This window comes from Colossoma macropomum, unplaced genomic scaffold (assembly GCF_904425465.1).
Source record: "Colossoma macropomum unplaced genomic scaffold, Colossoma_macropomum, whole genome shotgun sequence".
Lineage (NCBI taxonomy): Eukaryota > Metazoa > Chordata > Actinopteri > Characiformes > Serrasalmidae > Colossoma > Colossoma macropomum.
Window position 1 is genome coordinate 1,715,107 of NW_023495515.1, and position 11,689 is coordinate 1,726,795.

Below are 11,689 nucleotides of genomic sequence, written 5' to 3' on the forward strand. Positions count from 1 at the left end.
CTACTGTTCTTGTCCAGCAGGGTGTGCTCTCTCTAGGCCTGCGTTGGGCTCAGGCAGGGAGGCCAGCGTGGAGCTGGAGCTGTAACTTGACATCAGGCCCGAGTCCGATTCTGACGACGCCATCTCCTCAAACTTCTGAATCACGGTTCTCACAGATCCGAAAGCAACGTCCCGCCTCCACCGGCCCCCTCCTGCCCCTCCTGGACCCCGGTAGGCCGAGCCGCAGCTCAAGAAGATGTGGTTTGGAGGAGGAAGGCCTGAGCGGAGCTTCAGTCTGCCATGGCCCAGCTGAACGGCAGGGCAAAGGGGAGGCGTGAAGCGGGAGGGGATTGCAGCGAGAAGCTCTTGAGTTAAAGGGTTGTGGAAGGTGAGGGAAGACCCACCCATGTTTAGGAACACGCCCACCGTCTTCAGCTGAGGGGGGACGGAAGGGAGGAGCTCATGCCGTCCATCAAAAATGGCATGGAAAGCAGGGCCACACCTCTCAAACCACCATGCCCGATCGCCAGCCAATGAGCTTACACCTGTGAAAAGAATGGGTGGGGTTATAGTGAGTAAAGCTTCCTAGCAGAACATTTATGGGATTTGGCAGACGCTCTTATCCAGAGCGACTTACAATTTGATCACTTTACACAGGTAGGCGAATGGAGTGTTAGGAGTCTTGCCCAAGGACTCTTATTGGTATAGTGTAGGCAGTTTGCCCAGGTTGGGGATTGAACCCCAGTCTACAGCATAGAAGGCAGAGGTTTTACCCACTACACTATACCAATTTATGAACTTATAACAATAGGGTTAAAGCTTGGTTTAACCCTAAGAGACTCTTTTGCAGGTTTGGAACTTCGGGCATTTTCACACTTGTCCTGAATACTTGAGTCCACACCCAAGACCGATTCTGGGCTAGTTTGGGAGAGGAGCTTATCACTGGTTTTCTTTCACACACATGAATTCCATCCAAATTGTGAATTAATTGTGTAATTCCATGTCACTTTTCCGCACGAGGGTTGGCAGTAGTTTCATCCGTTTACCACTTTTTATCATTTTTCCTTGGGCACAAACACTCAAGCGGTGAAGAACAGCACTTTTTGTCCGCAGCAGTCCTTTCACCACCTTCACGAAACTTGAAAAGGGAAGTATCGCAATAAGTCGAAGCAGTCACGCCACAAAATGAACCAATCATGCAACCCCACACGCAGTGGATAGCTTCCGAAGTAGGCCGAGTTTGCTGGAAGCTCCAGACCACCAATTTCATAAGGGCCAAAGATTGGGCCTCTAGACAGCTTTCACACTTAACCAAGTGTTCCAAACTCACAAAGCAAGCCCGGAAAAAAGAGTGTGAAAACGCCCTCTATGAAAAGCACTCCATACCTACTTCTAGATGTCACTAAAACTACATATCCCAGCATTCCACACTCTAAACTGTATAAGAGCATAAAACATGGAATATTCTTAATCAATTTCAGCATGTTTAGCAGGCTTCCAAGTATTTAGCCTGTGTTTTTCCTTCATTCACAACAAAAACAATAAAATGTTAAATTAGTAGCAATAAAATAAATTACAATAAATACACTATTAATCACTACAAGGATTCCACAATATTAAACAGTAATTTTACACAGTAAACACAGCAGTAACATAGCAAATTGCTGTTGAGCTGTACTACATAGCATTATGAGGTATGTCCATTTAAAAAGGTGTAAACATTTTAATGAAAACTTGCCGGAAACACCGAGGTGTTATTGTTAATTGCCAGATATATGTTTTTGCTCATGTTTGTGCAAATGTGCTAAATTCATGTATATTTTGCATTTTGAGATATTATTATATATCATGTATATTTGGCATACAGCATATGCAATGCAAAGCATGGTGAATACACATTATCACTGATATATATATATATATATATATATAAGTATGTGTGTGTATATATATCATGTGTGTGGATGTCCAACTATTGTCTTTGAAACATGACCTCATTCAATGTAAAGCGCATGCTGCAGTATCAAACACAACCACTGGGTGGCAGCAAACATCCTGCTGAACTGTTCTATTGCTGGCCACTTTATCCGAAACCTCCCTGGTAGCACCTTGCTGGTTCTCAGTTAGAGCAGTGGTCTCCAACCCTAGTCCTGGAGAGCTACCTTCCTGTGGAGTTCAGTACCAGCCAGTATCCAGCAAGGTGCCCTGCCCCTTACTAAACTCTAATACATCTGATCCAGCAAATCAGAGGCATGGGAAGAGGTTGATTAGCTGGAGCAGGTGTGGTGAACTGTGGTTGGAACTGGACTCTGCAGGAAGGTAGATCTCCAGGATCAGGGTTATAGACCTCTGAGTTGGAGACTGTAGGATCCATAGGTTGCGTTATCCATTCTGTAGCCCTTTGTCAGTGGTCAACTTCTGAAAACAGAGCCACTCTTGGATGGTTATTTTTGATACAGATAAGCATCTTTCCCCTGGCAAAATGACCGTTGTGTGCATTTAAACACATTTACAGGACACAGTGGAACTTTGTTGACGCTTGAAATAATGGCTACTGCATCTAAACAGAGCACAGTGTGTCCAGCAAAGAGCCACTCTGGATTCAGCCATGTGTTCACAATTCATACTGGACATAGTGCATTATATAGGGAGCATTGAGCCGTTTGAGATTCAGCCTTAGGATTTTATGAGGTCTGATCGTTTAGATGTTTCATTTCATTTTTGTTGCAGTTTTCAGCTCTTTACCCGCTTATTTTATATTAAAGAATGTTAAATATTGTACTTAAAAGAAACTTTAAAAGAAACATTCATTGGCTTAGTTTTATTCTGAAACATCAAATGACCATTGGAGTTATCTAATTTTGTCAAAACCAAAATTGAAATAAAATTAAAAAAAAATCTATGAAGTTTGATTTTGTAAGTTACATGTATTTCGTTATTTTTACTGAATCAAATCAACCCAACTGCAGTTTGCTTGATATTACCTGGAAAGCACAATAAAACACATGAAGTATGAAAATTCATGATCATGCAAATTCAAAACTCAGTTTTTCATATTTATATTTACAGTAAATTACTGGCTACTGAGTTGCATTACTGTCACAGCTGTAGTATAAAAATACAGAAGATTACTGTATTTTAATTACAGCTTATTATTGTATATTATTGTGTACAGCTACATCACAGTTATCTTCCGGTTCAGGTGAGTGTGGAGTCAACAGTGTACACCTGCTACTTTATTGTTATTTACTGTTAATATTGTTCAGTAAATTAACTGTAAAACTAATGTAACTAGTAGCCAGGAATTTACGGTACAAAATAACTGTATGTATATACAGTATTTTCCTACCAATCCTATAGAGGGTGCTGTTGCACACATCAACTTCCCAGTAGTACTGGCCTCTGTGGATGGCAACATTGCCGCAAACCTGAGGGAGGGGGGCACAAGGGTCATGACACCCGCACCGGTTGCCATAGTTACCCCCTGGACTAGAGCCTCCTCTGAAGGTAGCAGTGAGGGCGGAGCTTGTGAGATGAAGGGGCGGGGCAGCAGAGGAGGAGTCTAAGGCAAAAATTAAACCTGAGGAGTTCAGAGATTAAAGTGAGTAGAACCAAAAGCCACACTGAGAACATATTTTCACCTCTCCTAATAATTCTGTATCTTATGGAAGCCCATTTCCACCACTAGAAGAATTTAGCCGTTTACCAAGTCACAAAAATGAGAAACATTCCCATAACTATTATCTCATAATTCTGAGATAGTATATCATAATTTTGACTTACTATTTCATATTTACTACATAGTGTCTCATTATTGTGATTTGTGATCTCATAATTATGACTTTAGATCTTATAATTATGAGTTAGCATGTTATAATTATGACTTACTACCTCATAACTATGATTGTGTCTTACAGTTACGAGTTAGCATCTCATAATTACGACTTAGCTTCTCATAAGTGTGACTGAATATCTTATAATTATGAGTTAGCATGTAAAACTATGACATACAAACTCATAATTATGATTTAGTATCTTATAATTGTGAGTTATCATCTCATAATTATGACTTACTTTCTCATAAGTATGACTTAATATCTTACAATTATGAGTTATCATCTCATAATTATGACTTACCTTCTCATAAATATGACTTAATATCTCATAATATCTCATGAGTTAGCATCTGAAAGTCATGAGAAATTTTTTTCAATAATTTGAGAAATTTTCATATCTCCTAATTCTGACTTAGTACATCACAATTATTAATCATTATCTCATTATTATGATGTACATCATAATTGTTCATTATGATCTCATAATTATGACTTACTACATCATAATGATTATTTCATAACAATGACTTACTGTGTCCTAATTCATAATTATATCTTAGTATCTCATAATTGTTACTTAGTGTATTTTAAATATCATTGCAGAATTATGACAGCATCCCATAATCATGACTTATAATCTCATGGTTATTCATTTGAGATATAAACTCATAGCGAGTCATTATTATGAAATACTTTCTCAGGATTATGACATACTACACGACTATTTTTCCCAAGTGGCGGAATCAGGCTTTACCGGTATCCCTCTGTCATCCCCTTTTGTTTTTCTTTACCTGATACGGACCGCTCCATCTCTTCCTCAGAAAGATCCACATCTAGAGGGAAGGAATGAGGAAACAGAGTTCAGACTATTGATTACGGAATCTTCTACACTCTCAGAAACAAAGGGGCTAAACTGTCCTTGGGGTTTACCTCTCAGTGGTCTTCAGTATCTTTCAGCTGTATCTGAGGTGCAGGCTGTGCACTCGTATACATGCTCGTGTTCTGGGGCCCCATGAATCACATTTCTCTGTGTTTTATGTTATCAGTGCATTATCGGAAATGAAGAGCAGCTCATGCGCTGACGTTTACTGATGTCCAGCGCTGCCCTGAGCCAAAGCACGGCATTTTACCACTACTGCATTAAATTAAACCCAGAATGAAGCCACACTGATGATGCTTTAAGGGTTCTTTAGTAAAGAAAATGGTTCTATATAGAACCACGAACACCTAAAGGACCCTTTGCATGATTAAAAATCATCAGCCTGAAGAAGCAGTGGGCTAGGGGACGGGATGGGGGAGTAGCTAAGTAGCGCGCTACTTTTTGTAGCTGTAGCGCCTACAAATTTTTGTGTAGCTATAGCGATAATTTTAGCTACAATTTTGCTACAGGCTTCAGACAGTCCGTGCAAAATGTGAACCACGGAACGCGGTCATTAACTGGGCTGGTGGTGACTGTGCAATCCTGACTGAGCCGCGGACAGCAAACGGGCACCCGCTGATCACCCCTTACTAGCAGGCTTAGCTCAGGGGTCACAACCGAAATGTTAAGAAGAGCTGTTTTGTCCTTTCAACAAAAATGAAACCACCTCGGGAGCCACAACGTATGTTTTAGTACGTGCTAACGTTCGACTTTTTACGAGGCTGAAGTCGCTTCTCATTCACCAGCTTCTTGTTTGAATTGTCCCGTTCCACCTTAAATGGTGCCTGAGGCGCCAGAATGTACCGCTGCGCCATTTAAGGTGGAACGAGGGAATTCGAACGAGAAGCTGACTTCACGACTGCAGTTTCTCATTGCAGATTAAACGTATCAGGAAATCAGCTGGAGTGATTATGAATGCAAATAAGTCAATTTGTCTCCACTTTCTCGATGTTCGTCTTAAATCTCTCTCTTTGCCATTTCGTTAGCTACTAGCTAGGCGAGATTGTTGTCTGTGTTGCTATGGTGACCAGCAGTCTGCGCTGATCTTCAGGGTTAAAGGGTGAATCAGCAGTTCTACATTAACTCCAGAGTTTAAGACCATTTATTGTTAAACTGTGTTGAACGATCAGCAGAGCTTTATTTTACTGTAAAGGAGGATTATTTTATTTTTACCTACAAATCTGATTCTGCTGTGGAGCCACAACAGGACAGTAAAAGGGCTGAACCCTGGTATAGGCCCAAGGGGTGCTTCGTGGCCCACATGTGGTCCTCAGCTCAGTGGTTGAGCATCTGAATGACTTTGTTTACGTCGCAACTCTTTAAATATGCAGAAATTAAAAAAAAAAAAACTGATAGAATTAGAAAAAATAAATCAAATCATGCGTACCTGGCATTCCTGTCCTTTTTATCATATCCTCACCTTCATCTTCCTCTGGAACCGCCCACGTCACTGCACCACACTCAGGATCAAGGGTCACCGTAGGGTCAATGGGCAAGCATCTAGTTGCAGATGACCAGTCAAAGCAGGGCAATTCGACGCCATGGCAACAACGCGGGCAAAGAACGACACAGATTGGTCTAGAGGCATAGGACACGCCCCTTACTGTAGATCTATGTTTGTCCATCCTCGCCCCATCTGTTAAGCACCGCCCACATAATGTGTGTGAGCAGGGCAGGAGGAGGGGCATGTCAAAGCCACGCCCACACAGGGGGCACAAGGAGGAGGTGATGTCATCTTCTTCTTCTTTTGCTACCTGTTCCTCCTTTTCATCCTCAGACTGGTGGGCTCCTTTTGGGGGATTGTGGTAAGGTTGACCTCTTCTCATTGGTTTATTACTGCGCACACACAATCCTGCACACAGAAACGCTTGTTTTCATACTGTGTGCAAAAGTTTAGGCACTCTGGCCAAATGACATTCAGACACAGCAGTGCTAGTGGAGTTGGGACGCTGTGTGAAATGTACATAAATGTAAATAAAAACAGAATGCAAGGATTTGCAAACCTCATAGACCCATATTTTATTCACAGTGGAACATAGAACACATATCAGATGTTGAACGTGAGACATTTTACCATTTCATGAAAAACATTAACTCATTTAGAACTTGATGGCAGCAACACATCTCAAGAAAGTTGGGACAGGGGCAAGTGGTACTAATAAAAAACAGCTGGAGGAGCAATTTGCAACTAACTCACATGACTGGGTATAAGAAGAGTATTATAGAGAGGCAGAGTCTCTCAGAAGCAAAGATGGGCAGAGGTTCACCAATCTACGAAAAACTGCATCAAAAAATTGTGGAACAATTTTAGAAAAAAGTTCCTCAGCGTAAAATTGCAAAGACTTTTGAATATCTCACCATCTACAGTACATAATATCATCAAAAGATTCAGAGAATCTGGAGAAATCCCTGTAAGGGACAAGGCCGATGGCCAATATTGGACGTTTTTGATATGCAGGCTCTCTTCAGGTGGCACTGCATTGAAAAACAAGCATGATTTTGTACTGGAAATCACTGCATGGGCTCAGGAACACTTCCAGAAACCACTGTCTGTGAACACAGTTCAGCATGCAGTCCACAAATGCAAGTTACAGCTGTATCATGCAAAGAAGAAGCCATATGTCAACACGATCCAGAAACGCCACCATCTTCTCTGGGCCAAAGCTATTGTGAATAAAATATGGGTCTATGAGATTTGCAAATCACTGCATTATGTTTTTATTTACTTTTATTTACATTTTACACAGCGTCCCAACTTTTTTGGAATTGGGGTTGTGCTAGCCAAAACCACCAGTGAACCTACATGTGTCTTCTGAGTTTTTATATCTAATGTTGATGATGGTGAAATAGTGGTAAATGGAAAAAAATGGAAGGCTATTTTACCTCACAATGCCCTCCATGTATCAATCTGCCTTTTAAAATATACTTTTTAGGTCAAAATTGATCGTAAAACAATGTCTCAGACATCCAGCAGTGCATTCTTAATTGTTTCCTGTAATATCTTTCTGTGAGGGAGCTTTTAGAGGAATTATTTTGATGATAGGATGTCTGGTTCCTATCACCACCACTGTGACTCAAGAATGCAGTATTTCACATCAGACCACTCTGAGTGATGTCACTTCTTAACCAGTTAAATATGTATAAATTTTGAAAATTTGGTGTAATTCCCCTTTGAGCCTGTATTGCCTGTAATGCTGCTATTTCAGGTGTCAGTTAGGTTGTTCTCTTCAGCACAGCTGGGTGTTTTAGAGCAAAGAAAACACAAAAAGACTGAGAAACACTACTGTGCACGTGTAACAGCTATCCTGCAGCTGCTTGACCACCTCTTTCGTGTGAGGCCTGTAGAGCGGCTAGCAGAGACAGAAGCCCACAGCGGGCAAAACTCACACGCTCCGTCCGTCCACGTCCACGTCCTCTTCTCCTCTGCCTCCCTGCAGTCGCTGTAACAGATCCATACGGACGAAGAAGAGAAGAAGGTGGACAGAACGTCGGCAGAAGAAGCTCGGAGAGAAGGATCGACTGCGGAGACGACGACAGAGGAAGCTTTCAACAGCCTCTCAAAGCTTGAGGTTGCCATGACGACCGCAGACCTCTTGAGGGTCTGGTAAAGGAGGGGGGAGGGAGAGAGAGAGAGACAGAGAGTGAGAGAGAGAGAGAGAGAGAGAGAGAGAGGGAGAGCAAGACCATAAGAGAAAGAGAGAGAGATAAGAGAGAGATAGAGAAAGGTAGAAAGAGAAAGAAAGAGATAATAAGACAGAGAGAGAGAGAGAGAGAGAGAGAGAGAGAGAGAGAGAGAGAGAGAGAAGTAGAGAGAGACAAATAAGAGAAAGAGAAAGAACAAAAAAGGGAGAGAGAGAAAGACAATGAGAGAGAGACAGAGAGAGAGAGAGAGGCAAAGAGAGAGGGAGAGCAAGACAGCAAGAGAAAAAGAGAGAGAGAGAAAGATAATAAGAAAGAGAAAGAAAGAAAACGATAATAAGTGAGAGAGAGGGATGGAGAGAGAGATAAAAGAAAGAGGAAGAGAAAAATAATAAGAGAGAGTGAGACAGAAAGAGAGAAAGAGAGAGAGAGAGAAATGAAAGAGAGTGAGCGCAAAATACTTTAATTCATAAATTTACATCACAAGATTTATTGCAACCATATTTATCTCAAAATAAAGGTACGAAACTGTGACTGGGGCAGTGCCCCTCTTGTCCCTGGGGTGGAACCCTCAAGGGTCCATCTCAGTATCTTTAATCAGGGAACATAACTGAACCATAATCCACTGAAATTATATTTTCTAAGCTGTACTGACTCCACACACCCCGTCTCGTCTCCAGGCTTTTATTATGTTTTTAGGATGTTTTCTTATCCGATCACTTCTGTATTTTCTTTCAAATCAATTTAGAAGTAAAGAAGAAAGTACCTGAAAGTTACTTTAAAACATGTTACATTGAAAAGTTTAAAACTGTTTATAATAGTTCAGCGAATACAGATACGACTCCATCCTGTAATGATCTAGTCTCCGATCTAAGTGCTGGATTACGGGAAGGCCTCGACCTTCTCGCCCCTACAAAAAGGAAGAAAAGCTTGCGCACTTTTAAAAATCCATGGATGAATGTGGAAATACGCTAGCTTAGGAGAAATTGTCGTAAATCAGACGCTTATGGAGGAAAACTAAACTGTAGGTCTATTAAGATATTCTCAAAGAGCAGATCTCAGTCTATAATAATGCTATGAAAATATCCAGACAGTCATATCTCTCTAGTGTAATCAATAGACACAAAAATAATACCCAAATCCTTTTTTCCACTATAGACCAACTAATTAACCCTAACTTCTCTGCTAGCGCGTTTAATGATGATTTATCTTCTAATATCTGTGAAGAGTTCGCAATTCATTTCCAAAATAAAATAGACCTGATACGACAGGGTGTAGCTCAGCAGACTCAAACAAGCTCCTATAATGTTCCTGATAGGTCACCTACATCAGTCATGACATCTTTCTCTGTTATCAACTATCAGGAGCTACAACTATTTTAAACAAACTAAGTTCATCCACATGTGATCTTGACCTGTTCCTACTTCATTCCTTAAGATGGTCTTTGATTGTGTCCACAATGATGTTTTACCTATTGTAAATTGTTCTCTGTCAACAGGTGTTTTTGAGATGCTTTCAAAACTGCCCTGGTGAAGCCTCAGCTAAAAAAGAGTAGCATGGATCCTTCTGTACTAAATCATTTTAGACCGATTTCAAACCTACCTTTTTTTTTAAGTAAAATCTTAGAAAAAGTTGCTTTCAAACAACTAAATACGTATCTAATATCAATTAATTTATACGAGAAGTTTCAGTCAGGTTTTCGTTCTAACCATAGTACAGAGACGGCATTGATTCGCCTTATGAATGACCTCAGGCTCAGCGCTGATGCACAAAATCCTTCTGTTTTGGTTTTATTAGATCTCAGAGCAGCCTTTGATACCGTTGACCACGAGATTTTACTCCAGCGTCTTGAATGCTGGGTCGGCCTCTCAGGCACAGTTTTAGAATGGTTTAAATCATATTTAAGTAATAGGCAGTTCATGGTTTCACTTGGAAATCATTCATCGAAACGATCTGCCGTTTCTTGTGGAGTCCCCCAAGGTTCAGTCTTAGGGCCTTTGCTTTTCTCTTTGTACATGCTACCTCTAGGTGATGTCATTAGGAAACATAGTATACATTTTCATAGCTATGCTGACGACACCCAGTTATACATTACTATTCCTTCTGAAGATCAAGACTCTGTAGACAGACTAACCAGCTGTGTGTCAGATATTTCTCAGTGGATGTTGCAAAATTTTCTACAATTAAATCATGAAAAAACTGAATTACTGATTGTTGGTACAGAAACTCAGAGAAAAATGATTTTTGAGAAACTTGGTTCTTTAGCTTCATCTACGAAACCTGAAGTACGAAACCTGAGTGATCTTAGACTCTGAGCTCTGTTTTACCCCACATGTAAACGGTCACTAAAGTAGCTTTTTATCATTTAAGAAATGTCGCTAAAGTTCAGCCTTTTCTCTCTCAGAGCGACGCAGAGAAACTTGTTCATGCATTTGTTACAAGCAGAGTTGATCACTGTAGTGATCTTCTTACTGGACTTCCTAAGAGAACAATACATCCTTTACAACTCGTACAAAACACATCAGCATCCAAACAAAAACAACACAGAGAGATCAGATCAGTCCTGCTTTAAAAGAGCTGCTCTGGCTGCCCGTATCATTCAGGATAGATTTCAAGGTTCTGCTACCAGTCTTTGAAGCTCAAAACAACCTTAAAGCACCGCTTACATCACAGAGTGTCTGTCTGTTTATGTTCCGGCACGCAATCTAAGATCTGCAGATAGTGGCCTTCTACAGAGACCCTCTGTACAATACAGAAAACATGGAGAGACTCGTTCAGTTATTCTGCTTCTAAACTGTGGAGCTCAATTCACCTTTTATTAGACAGTCAAGCTCAGAGCTCACTTTTAAGAAGCACCTAAAAACGTCTCTTTTTAAATCAGCATTTAACTAAAACTGAACGTCTCGTGGTTTTTATCTTGTAATTTAATCTTCTTCATTTTCTTCTGATTCTAATTAAGTACTAATGATCTTTTCTATAACTGTTTTATCACCTGTCTGTAAAGCACTTTGAGCTGCCACCGGCATGAAAAGTGCTATATAAATAAAATTATTATTATTATTATTATTATTATTATTATTATATTATTTTATTGCCCTGTTTTGAAACATTTGGTTATGAAAAGATACAAATACATACTTTTCCACTGGAAAAACCCATTTAAGGTGCACAATTAAAAAAAAAAAAAAACACTGTTGTACCTTTGAGGGTACATTGTTTGAAAATGTACCTGCGTAGTACCTTTATTTCTAACAGTGTAGCCCAAATTTTATTTTGACTCTGGCCACTGTGCTGTCCCCACATGGACTCTAACCCT

At 40.3% G+C, this 11,689-nt stretch overlaps 1 protein-coding gene across 1 annotated transcript; it reads right to left on the reverse strand.

Moving 5' to 3' along the window:
• Nucleotides 1-8,304, reverse strand: LOC118802263. The gene is made up of 5 exons (XM_036562742.1): nucleotides 8,122-8,304; nucleotides 6,155-6,586; nucleotides 4,607-4,648; nucleotides 3,329-3,559; nucleotides 1-524 (listed from the first exon to the last, which is right to left on the reverse strand). The coding sequence occupies exons 2-5, from the start codon at nucleotides 6,558-6,560 to the stop codon at nucleotides 1-3; spliced, it is 1,203 nt and encodes a 400-aa protein (XP_036418635.1). The 5' UTR covers nucleotides 6,561-6,586; nucleotides 8,122-8,304.
• Nucleotides 8,305-11,689: the final 3,385 nt, after the last annotated feature.